Here is a 26,808-nt window from a genome sequence, read left to right on the forward strand (position 1 = left end):
TTTCCTTTGTGGCATCTTTATTTTCTACCTGGTATATGAACAATGAACATAGGTCAGAAAAATCAGCTGCACTGAAACACTTCAGCCAACTGTAAGACAGAGGGGGCCTGGACATGGAGAGGGTGAGGCTGGCACTTCCAGACCAGCTTCCCCCAAAGGGCTTGTGGTCCAAGCCCGAAACCAGAGGGTGCTCTGGGCAGGACCATGCAGTGCAGACTCTGGGCAGGAGGGACAAGAAGGACCAGTCACAACAGGGACTGCTGCCGGGCACGAGTTTATTGGCTTCTGGCCTCACGCTCCTGCTTGATGAAGTTGATCAGCCCATTGGTGGAAGAATCGTGAGAAGTCACTGGGCTGCTGCCATCAAGCTCAGGTTCAATCTTCTTAGCCAGCTGCTTTCCCAGCTCCACTCTGCCAGGGCGAGGAGAAAGAATGGTATGAGGAGGCTTCCAACATTGCTAGTGAAATCCACCAGCCAACTCACAGGCATTCCCCACCCTCCCCTTTAGCCAGCAACTTACCCCCACTGGTCAAAGCTGTTGATGTCCCAGATGATGCCCTGAACGAAGATCTTGTGCTCGTACATGGCTGTGGAGGGAGCACGTTAGGGCTCTACCAGCCCAGTCCGACCTACCCGAAGCTGGGACTTCCCCACTCACTTACCAATCAAGGCTCCAAGAATGAATGGCGTGAGTTTAGTGAACACAATGGAGTTGGTTGGGCGATTTCCTTCAAAGACCTTCAGAAAACACCCAGAAATGTCGCCCAGTTAGTCGTGATTCCTAACTCCTCATAAGGGAAGCACATGCCGCCCCAGAGGCTGGGATGGGCAGCTCTGTGAGGACAGTCCCTCCTACTGTGCAAGACAGGCAAGGCACTCCACGAGCCCCTGCCCTGGCCACACAACTTTATCCTTGCAGTTCCAGGATGCCACACAAAGCCCACTTCAGGAGAAGTGCTGACCTTGTGGGGCAACAGCTTCTCAGAATCCTTCGGGCTCTTCCCTGCAGCCTGTAGCTCCTTCCGGGCCTCCTCTGTCGACTTCCCCCGCATCAGGGCCTCAGTCTGGGCCAAGAAGTTAGCCAGGAGGATCTGACGAGAGAGACATCGAGTACCAGTTTGAAGCGCTGTCTGAGCTTCAGGCAGATGGACAAGACTGCCTGGCGCTGCCCAGTCAGGGTTAGTCTCAGCAGTCGGGATCAGGCCGCTTGCCCCGACTCTGGAGCTTACTTGGAGCAGAGGGAGGACAACAGAGCACATCTGTTGACACTGGAAAGCAGGTAACGATGATTAACTACCCTTCAAGGACTATGTACTACTTGCCGAGGGCCCTGTTAAGAACTTTACCAACATCTATTTTTTAAGATCCTGAGGGGGAAGAGGTGTCATCTCTTTTCCAGTTGAGCCTCAGTCTCCTCAAGTCAACAGCACTGAATCCCAGAAGGACAGAGGGGGAGAATTAGAATGCGAACCCAGGACTCCTGAGTCCAGAGCTTGTGCCCACAGTAACCCATGCTACTCCGCACACCCAAGATAAGGCAGGATCAGTCCTCTTCAAGGACTTCTGTCAGGTCAGGAGTTGGGTGGTTTTCCCCTTTGCTGCTGTGGTAGGCACGATCTTGGCTGCCTGACCTTTGCCCCCTGCTGTTAACGCCTGTGTATATTAGATCGCAAGGCAAAAAGGGATTTTGCAGACAGAGCTAAGGTTACAGACCTTAAGATAGGGAGCTTATCCAGGTGGGCCCAATGTAATCACATAGCCCTTAAAAATAACAGAAGAGGACGGCAAGTGAGTCAGCTACGGAGATGCAACAGAAGGAGATGCAGGAGAGAATCGGAAGCTTCAGATGGACTCAACCCAGCCTTGCTGGTTCTGAGACCAAGAGTCAAGGGGGTTTCTAGAAGCTGAGAACGACCCCCAGCTGCCAGCAAAGAAACCAGGTCTTGGTCCTACAACCATGTAGAAATGGATTCTGCCAACAATCTGAATGAATGAGGAAAAGGATCTCCCCCCCGAAGTCTCCAGAGGGAACACGGTCCTGCCGACACCTTGACTTCAGCCTGTGAGAACCTGAGCAGAGACCCAGGAGAGCGTGACGGGCTTGGGACCCAAAGAAACCACGATAATAAATGGGTGTTGTCTTTAAGCCACTGAGTTTGTGGTGGCAGGAACAGAAAACTAGTACTGCTGACTAATGCCTCAGTCTTAAGAGGTCTGGGTGTAATGTGAGCCTAAGACAGCATGAAGAGGACCAGGATGAGGGCTCTTACCTTGTGATGCAAACCCTTCCTTATCGGGTGCTGCGTCTGAACAGGGATGAGGAAGTCACAGGGTATCATCTTGGTACCTGCGAAGGGCACTGTGGTCACCCGGGCGCCTATCCCCACCCATGGGAACCACCCATGTGGCCTACAGGAGAATGCTGACCGCACGGAGGAGTCTCTGCTGGCGTGCCCTCCCCGTCCCCGGCAGCACTCCTGCCCAGGCCAGATGGGCCCTACCTTGGTGGATGAGCTGGTAGAAGGCATGCTGGCCATTGGTCCCTGGCTCCCCCCACACAATGGGGCCCGTCTGGTGGTCCACACGGGCGCCGGACTTGGTGATGTACTTCCCATTGGACTCCATGTCACCCTGGAATGGGGCCAGAAACCCAGTCATCGATCTGCAAGTCTTGCTCCTTCATGCACATGCCCAAAACCAGCCTGGGATGCACCAGGCACGCCTGCCCTGCCCTGGCCCTCTGAGACATGGTCAGGCATGATTCTTTGATGTCCCCTCACCTGGGAGGGCACAGCTCACAAGCTTTTTGGCTTCCACCGCTCTGAAGGACCCATGACCAGCCAAGGTCCAGGGAGGGCCTCCCTGAGACCAGAAATGGGTCACAAAATCTTCAACTGATTTCTTAATGGAGAGGCAGGCTGGAATCCAGACTGTATAGCCTTTGACGGCCGTCACCCCAACGAGACTCTGGGCCTTGGGGAGCCTCAGCCCCTCCTTCCGTCACAGGATCCACTGGAAGAGGGGCTGCTCTAGGGGGACTGTGGAGATTCCAGGGGCAGAGGGCTGTGAGTAGCCCAAAGAGTCACCACAGACTGGGTGTAAACTTGCTTCTCTGGAGGAACAAAGGCAGTGCAAACCATGGGGGTCCCAGGCTGTGGCCCACCCTGTCGGGTGATGTCCAAGAAAGAAGTGACCTGGCTGAAGCACATGCCCTGAGCCAAGCCAGAGCCTGACTGGCCAGGGCACCATGACAGCCAGTCACACCCCTCCCATGGCAGCCAAACTCAAATGACACAGATCCTGGTTACAAAGATTCTCCGGGAGATGGGGAGCACACAGGTGGGCCTTGGACATGCCCAAGGGTAATGGAGGAAAAGGTCCCTGGAGGAGCAGGAACCTGGGCACCCAGGCTCACGGGCCCCCCAACCCAAGGCCCGGCCTGGCAGCTGGTACCTGCTGGAAGTAGGCAGCAAAGCGGTGCAGGTACTGGTCATAGGGCAGCATGGCATGTGTCTCACACCCAAAGCAGTTGATGTACCAGACTCCCAGCAGAGCCAGCAGGACGGGGGCATTCTTCTCCAGGGGCGTCGTGCGGAAGTGCTGGTCCTGAAATGAGAACAGCGTGGGTGGGGGCTGAGCAGCTTCTTAGGAGAGAAGGAGTGAGGGCGAGGGGGAGGGAGCTGGACCAGCCACAAGCTTCCGGCCAGCGTCTGGCAGAGAACACAAGCCTCAGCACTTACCATCCAGTGAGCCCCTGAGAGCAGCTGCTCGAAGTTCTCAAATCCTGCGACACAAAAGCAGCGTCAACAGAAATGGTCATGCCCTGTGCCTCCTGGACGTGGACACAGCTTCTTCTGGAACCGGGGAAAGGCTGGAGGGGGAGCCAGAAGAAACAGGATCTGGGAGGACTTGGGCCTTTAGAAAGCCCCTCTAATCAGAGTCAGCCCTGAGCACAGAGGCAGCTCTAAGGCCACCTGGCGTGGAGGAGCGAGCGGGACCGCAGTCGTGAGGGGCGGGGAGAAGGCCAATCTGCAAACCCGCCAGGAAACTCGGCCCTTCCCACCTGACCTGAAAGAAATGTTCCAGCCGAGGGCAGAGAGGCCAGCAGCCTGTGGGAACGGGAAGGTATTCAGGGACACGAGCCCCTAGCCCGACTTCAGACTGCAACACGGTCTCCCGAGACAGAAACACAAACATGCACACTCACCCACGTGCAGGGCGATGGAGAGTCCGATGGCTGACCACAGCGAGTAGCGGCCTCCCACCCACTAGGAGAGACGGGAAAAGGCGCTGAGGAAGGGCTGGCACACCCCGCCCCCCTCCCTCCCGCCACGGAACTTGCCCCCTGAGAACCATGCTCTGCTACAGGTGAAGCTCCGCGGCCCTGGGGCCAACCCACCTCTGCGAAGCAAGACAGCAGGCCAGGCGCCGGCAACTGTTGGGCCGACCAACAGGGCAGACTATACGAGGGACTGACCAGAGCCACGAGACTCAACCAAAGACCTTACCGTGGCTGACCACACCTCCTCAGACACCGACAGACCCAGCGCCTAGCCCACCTCCTTGGACACTGACAAGTCAGAATCCCATACCTGTGTCTGGCTGTGCCTCCAAGGACACGGACAGACCCAGTGACTCGTACCTGTGTCCAGCCTCTTTAAACACTAAGAGATCCAGCGCCTCATACCTGTCTGTGCCCACGCACACTTCCTTGAACAATGAAAGACCCAGCACCTCCTACCTGGCCTTGGCCCCTGCTCCTCAGATTCTGATAAATCCAATGTCTCATACCTGGGCCTGGCCTTGCCACTCTGACAATAAGAGACCCAGGGCCTCCTACCTGTGCCCATTCCCGACTCCTCAGGCTGTACTGACGGACCCAGCACCTCCTATCTGTGCCTAGCCCTGCCTCCTGGGACACTGACAGGCCCAGTGGCTCATACCTAGGCTTGACTGACCTTCAGCCTCAGCCCAAGACACACTAAGGTCTACCATTCACACTGTGCCTTCTCATGCCACATTGCAGACTCCACTTTACCTTCAGAATCCTCAGATCTCCAGTCACGTCTTCCTAACAAGTATTTATGGAACACCTACCATGTTCCTAGAATAGGCAATACAAACAATCCACGGGGGAGAAAGATATAAATGAAACAATCATGCCAATAAATGTGAAAATGAGATACAGTGCTTGGGAGAAAGAAAACCAAGAATAAAAGGACTCTGAGGGTGCTTGAGCCTGGATATGAAGAATGAGTAAGTGTTACCCAGGGAAGCACAGAGGGAGAAGGATTCCAGCAGCCAGAACAGCATATGCAAAGGTCCTGCAGCAAGAGCAGCCTTTCTCAACAGTGAGAGAATTAAGCCCCACAGAAAATGCTTTGAGTGACTTAACTTCTCAGTACTACCAAGGTTGGTCCAAGGCTAGCACCCTTCCAGAGGCAAAAGAGAGATGCTAATTCATTACATCCAATGAATGCCTTGGGGCATTAAGGCTTAATTCTATCCTGAAAGCCTGAAGAGACAGGCTGGGCAGGAAGAAGTGTAGCACAATCTAGAAGATGAAGGAAGGAGTGAGAACTGGAGGGTAGAAGCTGAGAGGCAAGGCTGGCGAACCAAGAAGTCTGTGGGTGAGGGGCGAATGGAAGCAGGAAACCACCTAGGAGCCCCTAGGTGGTTTTGGATGAGTGGTCATCCAAAGAATGATGTTACCCTGAATGGGGGCGGCAGGGATGCAGACCACTGATTCAGGAGGTTCAATTAGAAAGGATGAATTGGAAGAATGAGAGAATCAAATGTGGCCCAGATGTTTCTGGCTTGGATAATAAGATGAATGATGGGGTTCTTTACCTAGAAAGGGTCTGGGTTTGGGGGAACCTTACCTGACTGTCACAGTTCCACAGACCACACCGTGCCTGACACTGGCTCTCAGATCTCATCTAATAGACTCAAATCCAGAAACTGGCCTGAGCAGACAGCCAGCACTCAGACCAACAGGTTCCAGGCTGCTGACCTTGACTGAGGTCAGGTTCTCAGACTTCACTTTTGTTCTGGGAGAGCCCAGCAAAGCTAGTGTCTGATTTGAGCCTCTGAGACCTCAAGCTGTGGACACAGGTCCTTAGACCTCACCTTCACCTGCAGTGGGTCTCTCACACCACACCTTAGAGATGTAGCTCTGCAGTCAGTTCCACGTTCTGTGCCTCACCTGCCCCAGAGCCTCAGACCTCACCCTCTCCAACCAGGTATAATCCAATCTCTTTCCCCACCTGATTAATTCAGACCCTGCCAGCCACTTCCCTATGTGACAGACCACACCTTGGACTGGTTACCGAACCTCAAGCCTCTTCAACACCCTGAGCTCTTCCCATCACACCTGACCAGGGTGCTAAGAACAGGTGGCTGACATGGCTCAGCTCATTCTACCTCTCCTACCTGAACCCAAGGGCTCCGCACACCTCCCCAGGTAGACCCAGGTACACATACCTGCGATGACTCTGCCCTTCCCTCAGTGAGAGTCCACTCTACCCACCTGACCTTGCCTGATCCTACCACTGAGGGTCCCACCTGTGTCTGACCCACCTTCTCAGGCCTTACCAATTACGTATTTCTAGCTAGATCCTGCCCCATTCATTTCCTCTAACAAGCCCGGGGATGCCAACTTGTACCTGAACCGGGGGACAAAAACCCACCTAAGATCACGTTTATACCTCTGCCCATGTAACCTTGATCCACGGACTCACTGACAAAGCCAAGTCCACATAGCAGCCCTGGGTATGGATGCGATGGCTTCACCTGGGAGGTTAACTCTACCTACTTGTGTTCAACTCCAGTACCTCAGACCACAGGGTTATACACCTGTCAGAGGCAGGCTCCAGACAGCTCAGCTAATGACTAGCTATAACTAGCTTCACATATCTGTCTGTGCCTAACCTTGATCCCTCACATCTCAACTGACAGACCCAGGCCCACCTCCCTGAGCCCAACACTCAGACTCCTCACACCTTCCCAAGGGATCCAGCTCTCTTTCCATGGGCCTGATCTCAGCTCCCAGGCCTAACATGAGAGAGCCAGGTCTACCGTCTGTGTCTGACTTGGCTTTTCACATCTCACAAACAGATCCAACACTATCAGCCCCTGCTTAACCTGGGCACCAACACCCCAGGAAGGAGCCTCAGACCTCATCAGATGCAAACATCTCTGCGTATCTGTGCTCAGCAGACCCCACCAAGAGATGTGGTTCCACCTACTTGTGATTAACCCCAGGCCTAATTTCTAGGACCTGGGTCAATGTACCTGAGCCAGAATCATGCTCCAATGATTTCACGTGCAAGACCCAAGCATACACACAGCTGGCCCCGAAGTCCTTGCTTGAGAGGAGCCACATCCACCTACTCACGTCTAACTTAGAGGCTGCGTATCTGCTATGAGCCCCGCAGAGTCCCGCCTACCTGCAGAAGACCCCAGTGCCGTGGGCCTGAATTGAGGCCGCTCTACCAACACAGGCTTAACCCTGGTCTTTCAGGCATCACCAAAAGACCAAGGGTACATACCTTTGCCTGAATCCAACACCCGAAAGAGCTAAGTCTACCCACCTGTGTTCAACCGTAACTCAGGTTTCCTCAAGACTGTACTTGGCAGACAGGCTCTGCCTACCTGCCTCTGCCCCAGGCCGCTCAGACCACATTTGCTGGGTCAGCTCTGCCTACCCGTACATGACCCTGGACCCTTAGTCCATACTGGCAGACCAGCTCTGCCTACCTGTACATCACCCTGGGTCCTCAGACCATACTTAGTGGACCAGCTCTGCCTACCTGTACTTGACCCTGGATCCTCAGATCATATCTAGTGGACCAGCTCTGCCTACCTGTACTTGACCCTGGATACTTGGACCACACCTAGTCAGACAGCTCTGCCTACCTGTACATGACCCTGGATCCTCAGATCATATCTAGTGGACCAGCTCTGCCTACCTGTACATGACCCTGGATCCTTGGACCACACCTAGTCAGACAGCTCTGCCTACCTGTACATGACCCTGGATCCTCAGATCATATCTAGTGGACCAGCTCTGCCTACCTGTGCTTGACCCTGGATACTTGGACCACACCTAGTCAGACAGCTCTGCCTGCCTGTACATGACCCTGGATCCTCAGATCATATCTAGTGGACCAGCTCTGCCTACCTGTACTTGACCCTGGATCCTTGGAACACACCTCGTCAGACAACTCTGCCTACCTGTACATGACCCTGGATCCTTAGAACCTAACTAGCAGAATAGTTCTGCCTACCTGTGCTTGACCCTGGGTCCTCAGTCCACACTCAGTGGACCAGCTCTGCCTACCTGTGCTTGACCCTGGATCCTGGGACCATAGCTAGTGGACCAGCTCTTCCTACCTGTACACAACTCTGGATCCTCAGACCATACCTGGAAGACCAGTTCTGCCTACCGGTACATGACCCTGGATCCTCGGACTATACCTAGTGGGCCAGCTCTGCCTACCTGTACTTGACCCTGGGTCCTGAGACCATACCCAACAAACCAGTTCTGCCCACCTGTACTTGACCTTGGGTCCTTAGACTGCACTGAGGGGTCAGCTGTGCCTACCTGTACATGACCTGGCTCCTTGTGCTGTACCTAGTGGACCAGTTCTGCCTACCTGTGCTTGAACCTGGATCCTCAGACCATACCCAAAGGAACAGTTCTGCCTACCTGTACATGACCCTGGACCCCTTGGTCCATACCTGGCAGACTAGCTCTGCCTACCTGTGCTTGACCTTGGATCCTCAGACCATAGCTAGTGGACCAGCTCTGTATACACGTACATGACCCTGCTTCTTATGCTGTATCTAGCTGACCAGTTCAGCCTACCTATACTTGACCCTAGATCCTGAGATTGCACCTGGTGGACCACCTCTGCCCACCTGGCATGACCCTAGGTCCTTAGACTGTGCCTAGCAGACCAGATCTGCTTAACTGTGCGTGACTCTGTCTCCTCTGACCATAACTAGTGGCCGAGCTCTGCCTACCTGTGCTTGACTCTGGGTCCTCAGACTATACCCAACAGAACAGTTCTGCCTAGCTGTACAGGACCCTGGCTTCTTAGGCTGTACCTAACAGACCAGCTCTGCCTACCTGTGCTTGACCCTGGGTCCTCAGACCATTCTTAGTGGACCAGCTCTGCCTACCTGTACATGACCCTGGATCCTCGGATTATACCTAGTGGACCAACTCTACCTACCTATGCTTGCCCCTGGATCCTCGGACCATACCTAACCAGACATCTCTGCCTACCTGTACACAACTCTGGACCCTCAGACCATACCTGACAGACCAGCTCTGCCTACCTGTGCTTAACACTGGATCCTCAGACCACACGTAGCGGACCAGCTCTACCCACCTGTACATGACCCTGGGTCCTGAGACTGCACCTAGTGTGCCAGCTCTACCTACCTGTACATGACCCTGGGTCCTGAGACTGCACCTAGTGGGCCAGCTCTACCTACCTGTACTTGACCCTGGGTCCTCAGACCACACCTAGCAGATGAGCTCTGACCACCTGTGTTTGACTCTGGATTCTCAGACCATTCTCAACGGACCAATTCTGCCTACCTGTCTGTACATGACCCTGGCTCCTTGTGCTGTACCTAGTGGACCAGCTCTGCTTACCTCTGCTTGACCCTGGCTCCTCAGACGATACCCAGAAGACCAATTCTACCAACCTGGAACCTTACACTGTACCTAGTGGACCAGCTCTGCTTACCTCAGACCACATGCGGCAAGTCAGTTCTACCTACTTGTGACCAAGCCTGGCTTCTGAGATTGCAGCTGGACGGCCAGCTCTGCCTACCTGTGCATGACCTTGGGTCCTCAAACTGCACATGGTGTAGCTCTGCTTACATGTACCTCATCTCAGCTCGCCAAAGGTCATCTAAGACATTTGGTTCTTCTTACCTGGACTTGGCTGTGACTTTTGAGATTTCACTGGACAGACCCAGTTTCCTGAACTTGCCCCACAGACTTTACCTGACAGACCCTGCTCTACCCACTTATGCTTAACTCACCCTGACAGACCCAAGGATAAAACCTGTACCAGATGCAGACTCCACAGACCTTACCTGAGAAACTCAATTCCACATACCTGTGTCTGGCCACAACTCTTCAACTTCATAAGACATCTCTACAAGACAGGCAGAGATGCAGTTCTACCTACCTATCCTGACCTTACCTGGGAGATGCAGATCTACTCACCTGTGCCCAGTCCCAGCTCCCACGATCTCACCTGAGACACCTACCTCTATCCACCTGTCTTCACTTCATATTCTCAGAGATCATCTAAGAGATCCAGGTCTTTCTAGATGAACCCAACCCTGGCTCCTCAGGGCTCACCTGACAGATCTGTTCTACCTACCTGTGCCTGACCTCAACTGTGGGACAGAGTTTAATGAACCTAAACATGGCTTTTCAACCTACTTCTGGCTCACCTTTGGCTTTACAGATTTCACTTGAAAAACTCAGTTCTATCTGCCAGTGCTGAACCTCAGCTCCTCAAATCTGGAGTACAAACTAGGGACTGACCTAAGCAGCTCAGACCTTACCTGTTCAAGAACCAAAAGTACAAACCTGTATCTCACCTCAGCTCCTCAAACCTTACCTGACAGACTTGCTCTGTGTACCTGAGACAGACCCAGAATTCATGAACCTTCCGGATGGATGCATGCAGCGTTCCATCTCTTTGCCCGACTCCAGCTTTTCAGTCTTTTCCCAGGCGACCCAGGACCATCTCCAGGACCATGGCCCTGAGCATCACCTCTGCTTGGACAACACCTGAGGACACAGTTCTGACCTGGACCTGATCGTGGATTTCTAGTCCCACCTGTCAGACTCAGCTCTGTCTCTGATTACCTTTGGTTTTAGTGTCCTTACCTGACCAACACACTTCTGTCCAGATGTGCCTGATCTTGGCTCCTCAGGCCTCCCCTAAGACACCTAGTTATACACACCTTGTCTGATTCCAGCTTCTGAGACCTTAAGCGGACGTGGCTTTACAGACCATCCCGGCAGACCCCACTATACAAACCTAACCTGAACAGACTCTTCCCAGAGACCTGACATATCCCTGGCTGCCCATCTCAGCCTGAGGGAAGCCTGGCGAGAGCCCACTGGTGCCAAACAGTGTCTGAGTGACTTGGGCCTCTGACACTTCTAGAGACCTTTGTCTCTAGACCTTTGTCTACCATAAGCCTCTCACACTGCACCTTAGCGACGTGGCTCCTAGGTTGGTTCACCTGTCTGTTCTCCACCTGTCCCAACTCCCCAGTCCTTACCTTTTATAACCAGGTACATTCCTAACTCTTCCTCATCTGGGCACCTCATACCCCAACCCAGCCAGACCCCAATGTCACTGACCACATCTTGGGCTGATTATGGAACCTCAGGGGCCTCTACAACACCCTGAGCTCTGGCCGTCACACCTGGTCAGGATGCTGAGACCTACGTAGGGGACTTACCTATGTTTGCCTAATGCTGAGTTCTAAATGCCTCACTTGAGTGATCAGCCACCCACTACCTGATGCTCACTATTCAGAGCCAGTCAGAGATCCCAATGTATACACCTATCCTGAACTCACAGATCCAGGTTTAAGAACATGTACCTGGGCTTCCCTGATGGCGCAGTGGTTAAGAATCCGCCTGCCAATGCAGGGGACACGGGTTCGAGCCCTGGTCCGGGAAGATCCCACATGCTGCGGAGCAACTAAGCCCGTGCGCCACAACTACTGAGTCAGCGCTCCAGAGCCCGCGTGCCACAACTACTGAAGCCTGCGTGCCCAGAGCCTGTGCTCCACAACAAGAGAAGCAGCCGCAATGAGAAGCCCAAGCACCACAACAAAGAGTAGTCTCCGCTCGCTGCAACTAGAGAAAGCCTGCGCACAGCAACGAAGACCCAACGCAGCCAAAAATAAACAAATAAGGAAAAAAAAAAAAAAAAAAAAAAGAACACGTACCTAATTTTGGCTCCTCAGACTCCACTTGATAGAAAAAATACCTGAATTCTTCCAGAATTCACAGACCTCACCTGTACCTTTACCTGTCCTGGTGCCTCCTCTTCAGTTATCACCTGTACCTGTCCTGGCCCTTCTTCAGACATCACTGGCCAAAATTAGCTCTCCAATAATGTGTGCTGACTCTGCCTGATCCTGACACACAAGGCTGCCCCATGACTGACCACAGCTTACCAGGCCTCACCACTTACACACACCTACGCCATATTGGACTCTTCAGATCTTACCTCAGAGCCAAAGCAATATCCCTCCCTGTATCTACTCTGACCCCTCTCTCTCACCTGAGAGACCCTGGGTCCAGAAATTTCACCTGTTCCTGTCCCTGGCTCCTCAGATGTCACCTTCTCAATTCACCAGTATACATCCTTAGTGACCCAGGCAGGTCCTTCCAGGTATGTCTGGACTGGCCGCAGAGGCCTCCACTCTGGCCACTCGGGCCTCACTAGCCGGCCCCAGCCCCATGTTCTTGTGCCAAACTGTCATTCCTAGGCCTTACCTGGGAGACCCAGGTCTGTCTCTAAGCCACGCCCCAACTCATCTCTGCAGGCTGGGTGGTTACAGGCAATGGCGAGCCAGGCTGAAACAGCCCCGCTGTGCTGGGCTCCTTGGCCAGCAGGAGCCCCCACGTTTCCCTGACCACCACCTGCTCAGGCTCCAGATCCCGGGGGGGAGGAGGATGGTGCCTCCCCTCGTTTATCAGGCATGCAATATTTGTTAGAAGCTGCACAGTCTCTCTCGACCGGGGTTCCTCATCTGAGCCACAGGATGCAGAAAAGGATTTGAGTGACTCTTCTCAATTCCTCCAAGGATGGTACATAACTAGTCCCATTCTAGAAAGAAGTTAACTCATTACACACAAAAGATGCCTTAGGGCGTGAGGGCATAATTCTCTCTCAGACTCCAGGCCTTTAGAACTTTCAAAGGAAGTTACATCTTCAGATGCTGCCACCAAGTAGAGCTTCCAGTATAAAGGCCTGGAAACAGCCCCACTGGGAAAATCCCCAAGTGGACGATGCCCTCTTAGGTACCTGCCGAAGTCACGTGTTAGAGCCACACCCACTGCATTCAAGGCACCCATGCCACACCCTGCACTGCATCTCTGCCCCCCAAGCCTTCCCTGCATTCTGCGACCCGAGCCCTTCTCACAGCATGGCTGCACTCAGGCAAGCTGCAAGGAAAGCTCCCGCTCACGGCTTGGCACCAGCTGTGGCTCTAGCAGAGATGAGTCTGTGTGACCGCCTGTCACTAGAGTGGCCTGTAGCTCAGCCACTCAGCAACGCTGGCTTTGCGAGCTGTCCAGCGGGGCCCCACTCAGGCACCTCCTCTTTGCCACCCTCCAGCTGCCCCTGCAGCTCCTTTCCAGGCCTGCCCAGTCACACCTCCTGCCTCACCCTGCCCTTTGGCCTTTACAGATCGTGGCTGTGGTTCAGAGAAAGGTCATCACTGAGAATAACTCACAACCTCAGCTTAGCGAGGGGGACAGGGGTGGCTCCAGTTACCCCACAGTGGGTGCTGCCGGCAGGCACCCAGGGGAATGTCACCCTGGCCTTGCAAGCCCGCCCTTGGTGGGAGTGGAGCCCTCATCCTGACTGAGCAAAGCTGTTCCTGCCCCACAAGCCTCTCTGAGGGCCTCCTGGCCTTTCCCAAAGCCAGGCATGCAGCAGGTGCTCAATAAATGTTGACCTGACCTTATAGGCCCCTCATCTGCGGCTTGACTTGGCAAAGGACACATGATTCACCCACCACAGGGAACTGCCTTTACTTACATCCCAGAACTCGAACATGTTTTGAGGGTCAATTCCAAACTCCTTCACTTTGGCCTAAAAAGGGCAAAGGGAAAGAGAAGGAAGGAAGTCTGGGTTAGCGGCACAGAAACAGGAGCTCCGGGGCATGAAGAGTGCCACCACCGGGGCTGCGCTGGAGCAACTCGCGAGTCCAGGCGGGACCAGGAGCCACCCACCCCCAGAGCCAGATGCCAGGCCAGCTCACGTCCAGCACACCAGTGGCCCAGTGCTTACAAAGCCCTCCTGCTGAGAGGGGCTGCACACTCACCCTGAGGACCTGGCCCACACACTGTTCTGCAAGACCACCTCCTGGACCAGACCCCCCGGGACCTCTGGGAAACAGAGCACAGGCAGGGGCAACCTCCCAGGCCAGGAAACATACAGCCCGGACACCTGCCCAGCTCTTCCAATACTGGGATGGTGACCGCACCCCAGGAAGCCTTCAGGGAATGAGCGAGCCTATTCTATCCCCTGGGCAGACAGGGTCAGCAACCCTTGCCTAGACCCCACAGGAGACGCCCCACTGACCAATCTGAGCTCTACCCGCAAGAGGTGGACAGTGGTACTGTGGTTGGCCAGCCTTAAGATGTCCTCCTGTCTCCCCCCCCACAGGCAAGTGAGCACTGCAGGCAAGGGTGGGGGTGGGGGTGACACGGAAGGAGTGGAGTCAGGAGGCCCCGGGTGTGCTTCCGGCTCAGACCGCCCAGCACAAAGCCCACCACACAGCCAGTGCTCAGCCAGGTCTGCCTTCCTCGAGACCGCTGCAGCACAGCCCCGCCCTGCCCGCTGACACGTCCCCGACCCTACCTTGCACAACCTGGGGCCGGGAGGAACTGGCAGGTGGGTAACCATGTTCTAGTCCCGTGTTCTAATCCCGGCATCACTGACTCAGGCAATCACTGGGTGACAAGCCACATCCCTTCATTGGCGCTTAACGTCCTTATGTGAGAAATGGGATGCATCCCCCACCCGTACCCAGCATATCCCATCTGGGGAGAGGCCAGTGGCGGAGGCCAGGGGAGGTCACATGTGTGGAATGTTGTGGGCACCTGCCAGGCCCAGGAGAGGGGTGGGGTTAATGTGATCCCACTGACTGCAAGCCCCTTGCTGGAGCAGCAGAGGTTTGTCTGCCTTGCAGAAAAGGCAAGGATGGTTTGCAACTCACATCCCTCCGAGGCAACTAACCCTTCTACCCCACCAGCTGAGCCAAGATCCCGGAACCTGTGAAACACACCTCAGCTGACATATTTGGAAGGGCCGTGACGCTGACCTGGCCTGGGCCCTCCCAGGAAGGCAGCATGGGAACCCTCACAGGGCACTTACGGTGTTGGTAGACAGGGCAACAAAGTGCTTCGAGACTGCGGAAGGCTGCAAGAGATGAGCCAAGTTACACCACACCCATCCAGGGGGGCCCCCAGGGGCAGTGACCCTCCCGTCTCTGGAGAAACCAAGGCCCCGGGGGGGGACCCACTGCTCCCAGTCCTCGGTTCTGAGGCTGTCGGAGGAGCCCCATGTCGAGATGGAGAGGACAGAGGGGTCAGAGGCCAGGCAACCCAGCCTACCTCACAGGCACACAAGGCCCAGGGTGCCTCCCCTGTAAAGCTGGAGGGGCCAGGGGCGGAGAGGATTCCATAGGGCCAGTGGCCTTAAGGAAAGGGCCCTCGGCAGTTAGAGCAGCGTCTGCCACATTTGGCTTGTCTGGGCTGGCAAAACCAAATATCTTTTTTAAAAAATGTTTATTTATTTTGGCTGCACGGGGTCTCAGTCGCAACACGCAGGATCTTCGTTGCGGCATGCATGCGGGATCTAGTTCCCTGACCAGGGATCGAACTGGGGCCCCATGCATTGGGAGCACGGAGCCTTACCCACTGGACCATCAGGGAAGTCCCAAAGCCAAATATCTTAACCAGAAAGGCTGCCTCCTGCTGCCAACTTCAGGGGAAATAGGGCTACAGGGCTAAGCGTGGCCACGCAGGCTGACGGGCAGGCCCACCCTGTCCTTCCCAGCCCGCACACTGCCCACCCAGCACTCACATCCTTGGCCGACAGGAGAAACCACTCCTTTGCTGTCTCTGCGTTGGTGATGGTCTCCTGGGTGGTGAAGGTCTGCAGGCAGAGAGTACAGGAGTTGGTCCCAGCCAGGGTCGGTACGGCCTAGAGCCAGAGCTCAGCAGTGGAGGCTGTGCGGGTGCCCAGTTACCACACGGAGCAGTGCATGCAGGTCAGTGAGTTACTCCCCATCACCTCCACCCACATGGTCCACAAAGCCACGATCAGTGGCTGTGTCTGGGGCAGGGGCCTGGAAGTAGCAACGTCATCCTGTGATTCTAGGACTTCACAGACAGAGAAAGGGGAAACGCTAGTAAGAGCTACACCTCCACCTGCCCAGAGCCCACCCTCCGCCCCTGCCACCCCACCACAGGCCAAAGGCCAGAGCATGCTCCAGAAGAGCAGCTGTGGACACACCTGGGGCCCCCTTCAGCCCAGACTAGGCTGTATCTCAGAACTCAGATGGAATTCTTAATATTTAATGTGCATGGATACGAGTAAACAGGGCATAGATGACAAAAAACAAAACGCTTACATTATCTGGGCATGGCTCTGGGATCAGAAAGGAGCAGACATTAGAGACAGATCTCTGACAAAGATGGGAAGGGTCCCAGGCTGAGCGCATTCAGCGAAGTGAGTGGGTGGGCCTAAGATGAAGGCTCATATGGGCCAGTTCAGGCTTTCATCAGCTAAACTGTTTTTGCCGCCAGATAAGGAACAGTCTGACCACCCGATCCACAGAGCATGGCTCATTCACAGCAGTTGGGAGGGTCCAGCGTCCAGGGTAGTAGCAGAGCATCCACCACCCTGCACCCCAACACTCACAGGGCTGGGAGTCAGGCCGGGTCTGAGGGCCGTACCTTGGAGGCGATGATGAACATGGAAGACTCAGGGTTCAGGGTGGCCAGTGTTTTGGCAATGTGGGTCCCATCGATGTTGGAGACAAACCAGACCCGGGGACCTCCTGAAGAGTATGGCTTGAGGGCTTCAGTCACCATGAGGGGTCCCTGTGTGGGGAGACGCAGCATCAGAAAACAAGATTCCAGGGCCCACGAGAGGTGAGAACGGCCAGGTCCCATCTCTGGAGAAACCAAGGCCCTGGATGGAACCCCTCCTCCCCTATCCCAAGGTAGCCCCCTCCTTACCAGGTCAGAGCCGCCGATGCCGATGTTGATGACATCCGTGATGGACTTGCCTGAGTACCCCTTCCATTCACCACTCCGGACACGCTGGCACAGAGCGGGGAGATGTAATCAGCCCAGACCCCTGAGTCTAAACTGCTGCTCAAATGCGTCATTACTTCTGTATCCTTACACCTCAGTCCCGACTTCCAGGCCCTATCAGAGGCCTACTGAGACACAGTGTCACATCCTTGCCACACTCAGCCCCAACTAGACCCTTTTTCTCATCATTAGTAAGTGGGGTGACATCCCCACCTCACAGCAACATTGTCAGAATCTCCAAAACAGGAGCGAACTTTCAGCAGAACCTAACATGACAGAGGCCAAGAGATGTGAAATGTCAACTACTGTGACTGGTCTGTGCCAGGGACAGAAATGACAGACATGCAGCCAAGCTCCACATGGACCCCAAGGATTCCTGCCTCCCAGTATTCACATCCCTATAGGGTCCCCCATGCTGTACAGGGCTCACTATGCACCCATTAGGATATTGCAGAAATGATGGAGTGTGACTTCAGAAGCTGGGTCCTGAAAGACCATGCAGCTTCTGCCTTGCTCTCTTGGATAGCTCACTCCTGGGGAAGCCATCTACTAATGTTATGAGAAGACTCAGTTGTATGAAGAAGCCAGTGTGGTGAGGAACAGAGGCCTTCTTCCAACAGCCAATGCCAACTCACCATCCATGAATAGGAACTGCCTTGGAAGAGAATCCTCGAGAACCCAGCAAACCTTCAGATAGCTACAGCCCTGGCCGACATCTTGAGTACAACCTCAAGAGAGACCCCCAAACCAAGACCAACCTGTTAAGCCTGAATTTCTGATCCACAGAAACTGTGTGAGATAGTAAATGTTTACTGCTATTTTAAGCCAAGTTTTGGTGGAATCTGTTATATAATGATAAATAACTAATGCAGACTTTGGTACCACAAGTAGAGTATTACCATAACAAAAATCTAAAAATATGGGTAGGGACTTCCCTGGTCCAATGGGTAAGACTCCGTGCCCAATGCAGGGGGCCCGGGTCCAATCCGTGGTTGGTGAACTAGATCCCACATGCACGCTGCAACTAAGAGTCCGCAGGCCACAACTAAGAAGTCCACGTGCCACAACTAAGATCCCACATGCCGCAACTAAAAAGATCCCACGTGCCGCAACTAAGACCCGGCAAAGCCAAAATAAATAAATAAATGTTTTTTAAAAATAAAAAGATAAAACTATGGGTAAAAGCTAAAAAAACCTTGAGGAGAGTTAGTGAAAGCCTAACAAGCATTGGAAGAGACTGTTAGCAGAGGTTTAATAGTCCTCGAGGGGGCTGCTGGTATAGATTTTTAAAAATGGGAAAAATATACTACTGAAAATTGTAGGAAAAAGAATCCTTGTTATGTAGAGAGAGAAAATTTAATAACACTGTTGCCTGCATTAATGGGGAAAGTAAAAGATGTATCTATTATGATCTGGATGATCTAGCTACAGAGATTTTCAGGCTGTGTTATAGGAACTACCTGGCTTCTTACTGCTTACAATAAAATACAAGAGGAGAGAGATAAGCTTAATGAAGAACTTTTAAACAAAAAGAAGCCAGGAATTGTTGGATTTGAAAATTCCCAGCCTCTCCAGAAAATAACTGATGCTAAAATTAGGAGATGGATCTTCGGCAAAGTTCAAATCCAGGGCACTGTAAGAAAAGCTTCAAAAGGTAAAGCAGAGAATGTAGCTGTAAAATCCTTTGTTAAGACCTCAGAAAGAACTAAGGTGGTAACACAGAGAACATTTTGGCTAAAGGTGAGGCTTCCAAAAAGCTTAAAAGTACTGTCTCTGTGGTCTTAGAAGCAATTGTAGGAAAGGACTTATCTTGAAAAAATTTGTGGGTACAGCTTTTGTCGAATGGAGTGAACCCCACCCCCCAGTAAGCTTCACAGGAGACCCACAAAGTTTTTAAGATAACTGAATTGTCAGAAACACTACCAGCTTGAACTGAAAGTGACAGAGATATTACAAAAGGGAAAGAGATCTTTGGGACTTCCCTGGTGGTCCATTGGTTAAGAGTCACACTTCCAATGCCGGAGGGCGCAGGTTTGATCCCTGGTCTGGGAACTAAGATCCCACATGCCATGCAGCATATGGCCAAAATAATAATAATAATAAAAATTAAAAAGGAAAAGAGATCTTTAATAATTTTTATGTTTTAGGCCATGGCGTGTATATGTGTGATCTTAGTTCCCCAACCAGGGATCGAACCTGCGCGCTCCTGCATTGGAAGTGCAGAGTCTTAACCACTCAACTGCCAGGGAAGTCCCAGAAAAGAGATCTTTAAAAACCCACATTTCTATAGGCAGTAGGAAGGCTGAAAAAACTAGGCAATTACAAACACAGACTACCTTTCATGTAAAAAGGATGACTAAGGGCAAAGCCAAAAGCCTTGAGGAACAATTCCTAGGCCTTGAGTCCTAACCAAGCAATTGCCAACACGTGTCCTGCTCAATTTAAGAACTGCTTTGGACCAATGTTTCCCGTGTGCCTTCTACTTTCCTTCCTTTTTGAAAAGGAATTATCCTATAACAGTTATCCTATGCCTATCTCACCATTTTATGTTAGGTGTGTAGGGGATAAATAACTTGTCTACTTAATTCACATATCTTCAGATCAAAAGGAACTGTATTTAAGTTGTATTAATGAAACTACAGATATATCTGTACCTAATTTAGATTATGAGGTTCTTCACTTCTAGCTGATATGGTAATGGCACATGGCCTTAAGAGAAAGAGAACAGGGTATTTTGCATGCGGAAGGAACATGATGAATGGAGCCAGAAGGCAGACTATGATAACCGAATTCTGAGATGGTTCCCAGCTATCCTCACCTCCTGGCACTGCATTCATGTCCTTGTGTAGTCCCTTCCCACTTTGATCAGAGTTGACCTGTACGACCAGCAAGGTGTTACAGAAATGAAAGAGTAACTTCTGATGCTACCTCAAGGTATTAAAAGATGTTGAGGCACTCTGCCTTGCTCTCTCTTGGATCAGTCACTCTGGGAAAAATCAGCTACCTTGTCATGAGGACATTCAACCCGTAGAGAGGTCCACAAGGTGAGGCACTAAAGCCTCCCAAATGTCAGCACTAATTGCTAGCCATCTTGAGTGCAGATCCTCCATCCAGACTTCAGATGAATGTAACCTTGGGCCAACATCTTGACTACAACCTTATGAGACCTGAGCCAGAACCAGTCAACAGAAACGCTGACTGCTGTTTTCAGCTGCTCAATTCTGGAGTTATCTGTTACGCACCGATAGGAAACTAGTATACATGGCTTTCCCCAAACCAGTAAAACCCAGTAACTTTATTTCTTTTAGATAATAAAGTAATCACCTGCCATAAGCAATTTTCCATTAATACAGAAAGAAAATAAGTTACTCAGCTTTTCAACAATCTCACCATGAGTTTTGTTATAATAAAGCATCCTAGAGGGAAAACTTGTGTATCTTTACTATTACTACATATACCCTTTATTTAACCAGACAGGGGTTCTTACAAAAACACACCAGTTCTGCAACTTCCTTTTTCAACTTCACAGTATATCCTGAACAGCATAGCAGGTCAATGCAACTGTAGCTCCCTAATTCCTAACGGTGCCCAGGACAATGGTTTATGAACATACACTGACTTTACTGGTCAGTCCTCTGATAAACGAGGTCAGGCTGTTTTCGGTTTTTGCCATGACAATCGAGGTCATGGTGAACATCCTCACCCAATCTTGGTGAACTTCTGAGAGCACAGCCATGGGGAGTGTTCCTTACCACGGAATTGCTGCTATTCAGCAGCTGTTTTGAACTATAAATAGGCCATCAGTCTGAGTCAGGTATCTAGCAGGCAGCTATAAGGGAGGGCTTTCCTGGAAACAGCTTCCCAGACCACCAGTGCCACAGACTCTCCACATGGCATGCCCGAGCACACAAGGGCTGACCGAACAGAGCACCACGCTTCCGAGAAACATCAGTTCTGCCACTCACAGCAGATGTCTGGAAATGCCCAAGCTTACATCCCATCCAAAGCCCATCACAAGCACCAACTACTCTTAAGGGACATTCTGGAATCCAGATTCTCATCAGGATCCCAAGCCTTCCTCAGCCTGCAAAGTCCCACTCACTTGCCTGCCTAGCCTCTAGGTTGGATGCCCAGATCACCTCCTGCCGTTTCAGGTCTGAAGATGACCAGCCACTTGTGGGGGACACTGCTCTCAGGGACCAGCTGACTAGAGCCTAGATTACCACTCCCAGAGCACACGTACAGACATGCATAACCCACACGTACAGACATGCACACACCCACACAAACCGTCCAGCCCACAGACATCACCCTTGTACTCCAGGCTTGAGGACATCCACCAACTCCTGCAGAATCACCGTGGGGTAGACACTGAGGCAATGGCAGGTGATGTGGGGAAATCTCTTGCTGGTCTCTGAGGCAACCCCTACACCCCCACACAGGAAAAGGAAGCACAGTTGCGTGCATTAACGCTGACACAGGGACAAGCTGCATGTGTGTGTACAAGTGTGCCTGTATGTGTTTCAAAGAAGAGACGACAGACATGCTAGTACATGCACAGGAAACTTTTGGAAGATTTAACAGTAAGCATTATAAAAGCTGCCTCTGGAGAGTTGGCTGGGGTGTGGTCAAGAAAATTTTCCACTTTAAATCTCGTCTAGTTCTCGACTAGGCGATAAGGGCACATGACTAAAAAGAGGTTAGAAAAAGCAAGTCTCTCCACGGCTATCCCATCCCTCAGGGGCCTCACTTTTCTTTTCAGAACTCTGTCCTGGCCAGATTGTCACCGTGAGCCCACAGGTGTTAGAGCTCAGGAAGGAGGCTGCTCTACTGCTGCCAGTGGTGGGTTCCCTGAGAACAGGGTCAGGGAAATTCCTGCCTTAGCAGAGCCTCCATGGCTAGCTGTCACAGAGACCACTGCCACCTCAGGCTGCACTGAGGGCTGGGGTCCTCTCCAAGGAGTGTGGAAGGGCGGCCCGTCAGGATCCCCAGATTCCCAAATACAAGCACACACACGGCCCAGGGGAAGTCCAGCCCAGCAGCTGCATACCTGGCAGAAAGACTTCATCTTCTCCAGGACCTTGTTGACCTCTGGCATCACATCCTTGCCATCCACCAAAATGGGTGTGTTTGACCGGTTCCGAAGGGCCACATGCAGCACTGCCCGATCCTGGGGGCGAGAGTCCGCGTGTGAAGGCCTCCATCGCAGGGCAGCCACACTCCCAGCTGGGCATGATGCAGTGTGGCCCCAAGAGTCAGCTCAGCCCTTTATCCACTGGACACGCAGGCCCTAAGGTCTGCTAGGACCATGGTCTCATACTCAAAACTCACTGTGTGCTATGGAAATCGGGGCCACTCCAGGTCCTAGAGGGAAGGCAAGGCACATGCCGCTCCCTTATGTGCTACAGACAGTCGCAAGGGGAGGGAGACCGGCACAGGCCTGGGACAGGCCCCAACGACCCACAGATGTTCAGGGCGTGAAAAGTCAAGGAAAGCCGAACAGAGTGAGCAAAGGCAGACTGGTGACAACACAGGTCAGAGACAAGCAATGAATGGCTACAGAGGACCAAGGCTCATGAAGCCCAGTCGCATCTTCCTGGTGAAAGTACACGGTGTTTGCTGGCACCTTTTGAAAAGTGTCCCTGGCCCTTTGGAAGTGGAGCAAAACAGGCAACTCAAGCTTCCCTCACCAAGCATCCCATCACACCCACTACTGGAAACCAAACCAGACCCTAAGTCTGTGATAGTCTCCAGGCAGCTGGCCTTATCAAGTGAGAGCAACAGTCCCATCAAGCTGGAGGCAGCAGAGGAGTCCTTGAAAGAAACAGATCTGAGACTCCAGGGGAACAGGAAGGGATGATCTCAGGACTCCAATGCAGGGAGAGGCTCACTAAGGTGGAGGGCTTCATGCCACACTGCCTTCACCCCGCCCAACCTCACTCCTGTGCCACATTCTGTAGACAAATGCACCACTCCAGGAAGCCCTCCTTGATTGCAGTCTCTCAGCCTAGCCCAGCAGTGAAAGACAGGGGTGTTTGAATAGTGGCTCTGCCACTTACAGAATGACACTGGATAAGTGACTTGACCTCTGAGTTACAGGTGCCTCATGTGTAAAACGAGGATAATAACATCATGAGGATGACACCCTGAGTGCTCAGTGATTCTTATGCCTACAGGGTTCCACAGCGATTCAGGCACAGGGTGGCCAAGGCCTGGCCTTGCCACAGCTTCCTGTTGACTCCTCCCACTGGAGGCTGATTTTGACATGAGTCTTCTCTTCACTAACAAAACTTGTAGCAAGGATCAGAGTTAACTTCTCTGAGCATGCCTTGAGAAGCCCTCTCCCTGCAGCCTTGAGAGGTGCTGTCCCCAGGCAGACACCGGGAGCCATTCCACGCTCACCAGACCTAGACTGCAGTCTTGGGGAAGACACCCCATGGCTGCGCAACTTGCTTGAGGAAATAGGCCTTCAGGCCCCTGGTTAAGCAAAAGCATTGCCTAAGAGGAGGGGTACGGACACAGGGTGATGCTGCTAACAGTCAGACAAACCCCAAAGGGAAGAAAGAGACTATGGAGGGTATACAGAGTCTGCCTGCTCACCTCGGTGAAGTTGATCTTCTCACCATTGAACATGCATTCCCGGGCAGCCTCCACACCCCTGGACTTGGCCTGAGAAGAGAATACACTGAGGCCTGGTCCCACCCACGTTGGCCACCAGGAGTCCAAGGCTCCAAGCACAAGGCTTGGTGCAGCCCCCAGTGGTGCCCTCCCCCACTGCCTGGAAAGGGTCTGCTCAGACATCAGGCACTGAGTCCCCTGGGATGCCGGTCAGAACCTGAGCCAGGGGCAGGGGCACAGGGGCAACTACTGAGATCCACTAAGAGGGGGAAGTAAAGATACTCAAGGACCTGAGGACACCAGTAGCCCAGCTCGTCCACAACACCTTGGGTCACGGGTCAAGCCTCCCCAAGCAGAACATTACCAGGTCCACCAGCATCTGCATCACAGCCTCCGTCACAAGGTTCTTGGAGTAATCCAACAGAATATGCCCATGGTTGGTGTTGAGGTTCAAGCTGCAAAAAGATGGCAGAAGCGGCTGACCACACCCCAGCCTGATCCCTGACCAGATGCTTCCAAAAAAAATATCCTCCCTGTGCCAAATCCAAACAAGCCTTAGCTGGCCAGCACAGTGGTGTCGTCTGTCACCTGTCCGCCCCCCAAGCTGACCTGCAGCAGCAGCAGAGGGCAAGATGCAGACCCCTGGTGAGGAGCCCTTCCTCAGCTAAAACTGAGCTGGGGGATGGGAAGACAGAGCTGGCTGCTCTGCCCCTGCCTAGGCCAGGGAGTGACAATTCCCTCCCAGAGCTTCCACTCTGCGACTCAACTTACTCAGGGAAGAACCCAGATGACAGGGACTTCCAGTCTGGAGCCACAGGTCTCCCCTCCCGAACCCCTGCGCCAGTGACCATTCCCGACCCCCAAGATTTTCTCCTTTCCTGGTCGTTCACGGGTCTCCGGACCTAGGCTCCTGGGCAGGAAACACGGTCCCACCTCTCCACCCTTCCATCGCGGCTCCCCGCAAATCCCCCGGGCCGATCCAACCCTGACCGCACCCCGCAGAAGGTCCTGAGCACACTCTCGGCCAGGACCGAGTGGAAGGGGGCAGCCCTTCTGAGCCTGCTGCGTCGGCGAGGGCCCTTGCTCACAACCGCTGAAGGATGGGCTGCTTCAGGTGGCAGGGACTGGTGGAGGGGGTGGGGAGAGAAATGTCCCCGTGGAGGGGAAGCGGCAGAGAGGCCCAATCCTCATGACGAAGCTGCCGGGGCCCCGAGAGCTCTGGCGAGCACCCGGAAACCTGCTTCAAGGAGGCGTCAAGGACGAAGCGCGGTCTGGGCCTGCGCCCAGATCCGTAGCCGGGGTCCCTGGGGACCGCCGCCCAGCCCTCCTGGCCCAGGCCCTGCACAGCCGGACCCCGCGCGCCGCATCCGGGTCCGGCACGTCCGCGCCCCACCCCTGGCCCCGCGCGCGCACCTGAAGTGGTTAAAGCGGTCCTTGTCTCCTTCGAAGAGGCGGCGCAAGTTGAGGTCAGAGCCGTGCTCGTGGTACCATGCCTGCAGCTTCTTGAACTGCGGGTTCTGGGTGAGCGCGGCCATGGCGAGAGCGGCAGAGAACACGGACTGGGACAAGAACGGAGGAGGAAGCTAGGCGGGTGGCGCGCGCGGCAGGCGGAGGACCGGCGAGCGCAGCGAGCTTTATGGCGCAGGCCCCCGCTCCGCTCCGCCCCGTCCCCGCCCCCGCCCTCCTCTCTGCGGTCCGCGCCCGAGGGGCAACCTGGTCCGCAGCCGAGGCTCGGAGGCCTCAACTCGTCTCACCTTGCCACCGGCGCCCTCTTGGGCTGCTGCTCTGCCGACCTCTGCCTGGAAGTGACTTAGGAACAGAGGCCTGCTTCATTAGTTCGTTCATTCACACACTTAACCCAAATCCTTCCAACACTTCAATGTTACAGGTCCTGCGGCTATGTGGGTGACAAGTAAAATATATGGCATATCAGGTGCTGGTAAGTGCTACTGAGATAAGGAAAGCTGGAAAGGGTGCTGGGAATAGGGGTTGCAATTCTGAATAGAATGGTCAAGGCAAAACTCACTCATGAGGTGACAGTTGAGCAAAAGCCAGAAGAAGGTGAGGAAGCAAGCCAATTGGCTATCTGGGGGAGAAGTGTTCAGGCAAAGGAAGAGCAACTGCAAAATTCCCGAGGAGAGCATGCTTAGATGTTTCAGCAACAGCGAGAGGCAAGTGTGGCTGGAGGGGAGTGAATGAGGGGAGAGTGATAGAAGATGAGGTCACAGAGGGAAGAAATGCAGTAAGTCATCGTGAGGACTTTGGTTTTTATTCCAAGAGAGACGGGAAGCCATTGAAAGGTTTAAGCAAAGGAGGGACATCATCGGACGTGTTTTACAAAGCATCAGACCAACAGTTCAGTAGGCATGAAAGTAAGGACAACAGATAGGACGCTACAGCAATAATGCAGGCCAGGAATGAAGGTGTCAAGGTAGGAGGAGTTGGCTGTGGTGATCTAGATATATTGAGTGAAGAATTAAGAGAAAGAAAAATAACAGTCAATAATGACATCCAGTTTTTTACCCGAGTTCCTGGAAAAATGGAATTGCCATTGCATCTTGGAGAAATACAAGTTTTAGGGGGAAGATCATGATCTTGTTTTTTGACATGTTAAGTTTTCCAAACCTATTAGACATCTAAGTGGAAGTGTTAAGTTCGGTGTTCACATCTGGAGTACGAAGAGAGACGGTTCAAGCAAGAGGAAAAACTTGGGAGACATGAGTGAATAGGTAGCGCTTGAAGTCATGAACCTAGATGAGAGTCTGGGTGAGACCGAGTAAATATAGTCAGAGAGAAGAGGTCCAAGAACTGGACACTCAAATTGAGCTTCTCCATTGCCCAGTTCCCCCAGAAATGCCATCCATCTAGGAGTGTGCCCTGTCCTGCTGCAGACCCAGGCCTAGGTCTTCCTCTGGCCCACCTCCCAGTTCCATGCAGTCACTGCCACATCTGGCCTCTGCAAATGGCTTTTCTCTCTCAGCCCAGAATTATTTGAGTTCCTAAAGATAAAGAAGGAAAAAAGAGAGTGGCCAAAGACTGAAGAAATGAATGGTCACAGGACTTTGCAGGGAAC

The 26,808-nt window shown here is 53.1% G+C and overlaps 1 protein-coding gene across 2 annotated transcripts; it reads right to left on the bottom strand.

Moving 5' to 3' along the window:
- Nucleotides 1–25,487, bottom strand: GPI (glucose-6-phosphate isomerase). Of its 2 annotated transcripts, none has more exons than XM_059044374.2 (18): nucleotides 25,149–25,487; nucleotides 24,100–24,190; nucleotides 23,718–23,786; nucleotides 22,168–22,287; nucleotides 17,040–17,123; nucleotides 16,755–16,901; nucleotides 15,880–15,951; nucleotides 15,169–15,213; nucleotides 13,828–13,881; nucleotides 4,209–4,269; nucleotides 3,742–3,785; nucleotides 3,455–3,607; nucleotides 2,503–2,632; nucleotides 2,272–2,348; nucleotides 964–1,092; nucleotides 664–739; nucleotides 522–588; nucleotides 1–411 (listed from the first exon to the last, which is right to left on the bottom strand). In XM_059044374.2, the coding sequence occupies exons 1-18, from the start codon at nucleotides 25,268–25,270 to the stop codon at nucleotides 276–278; spliced, it is 1,677 nt and encodes a 558-aa protein (XP_058900357.1). In that variant the 5' UTR covers nucleotides 25,271–25,487; the 3' UTR covers nucleotides 1–275. The 2 variants fall into 2 exon arrangements, with proteins under 2 accessions (XP_058900357.1, XP_066875359.1); XM_067019258.1 differs by lacking the exon at nucleotides 25,149–25,487 and adding an exon at nucleotides 24,669–25,133.
- Nucleotides 25,488–26,808: the final 1,321 nt, after the last annotated feature.

This window comes from Kogia breviceps, chromosome 18 (assembly GCF_026419965.1).
Source record: "Kogia breviceps isolate mKogBre1 chromosome 18, mKogBre1 haplotype 1, whole genome shotgun sequence".
In the NCBI taxonomy this organism is placed as follows: domain Eukaryota; kingdom Metazoa; phylum Chordata; class Mammalia; order Artiodactyla; family Physeteridae; genus Kogia; species Kogia breviceps.

Coding starts and splice junctions, on each gene's coding strand:
- GPI (XM_059044374.2), bottom strand. CDS start 25,270: ATGGCCGCGCTCACCCAGAACCCGCAGTTCAAGAAGCTGCAGGCATGG. Junction 22,288..23,717: donor AGAAGATCAACTTCACCGAG/GTGAGCAGGCAG, acceptor TCTCGCCCCCAG/GATCGGGCAGTGCTGCATGT. Junction 15,952..16,754: donor TGTTCATCATCGCCTCCAAG/GTACGGCCCTCA, acceptor CTCTGCCTGCAG/ACCTTCACCACCCAGGAGAC.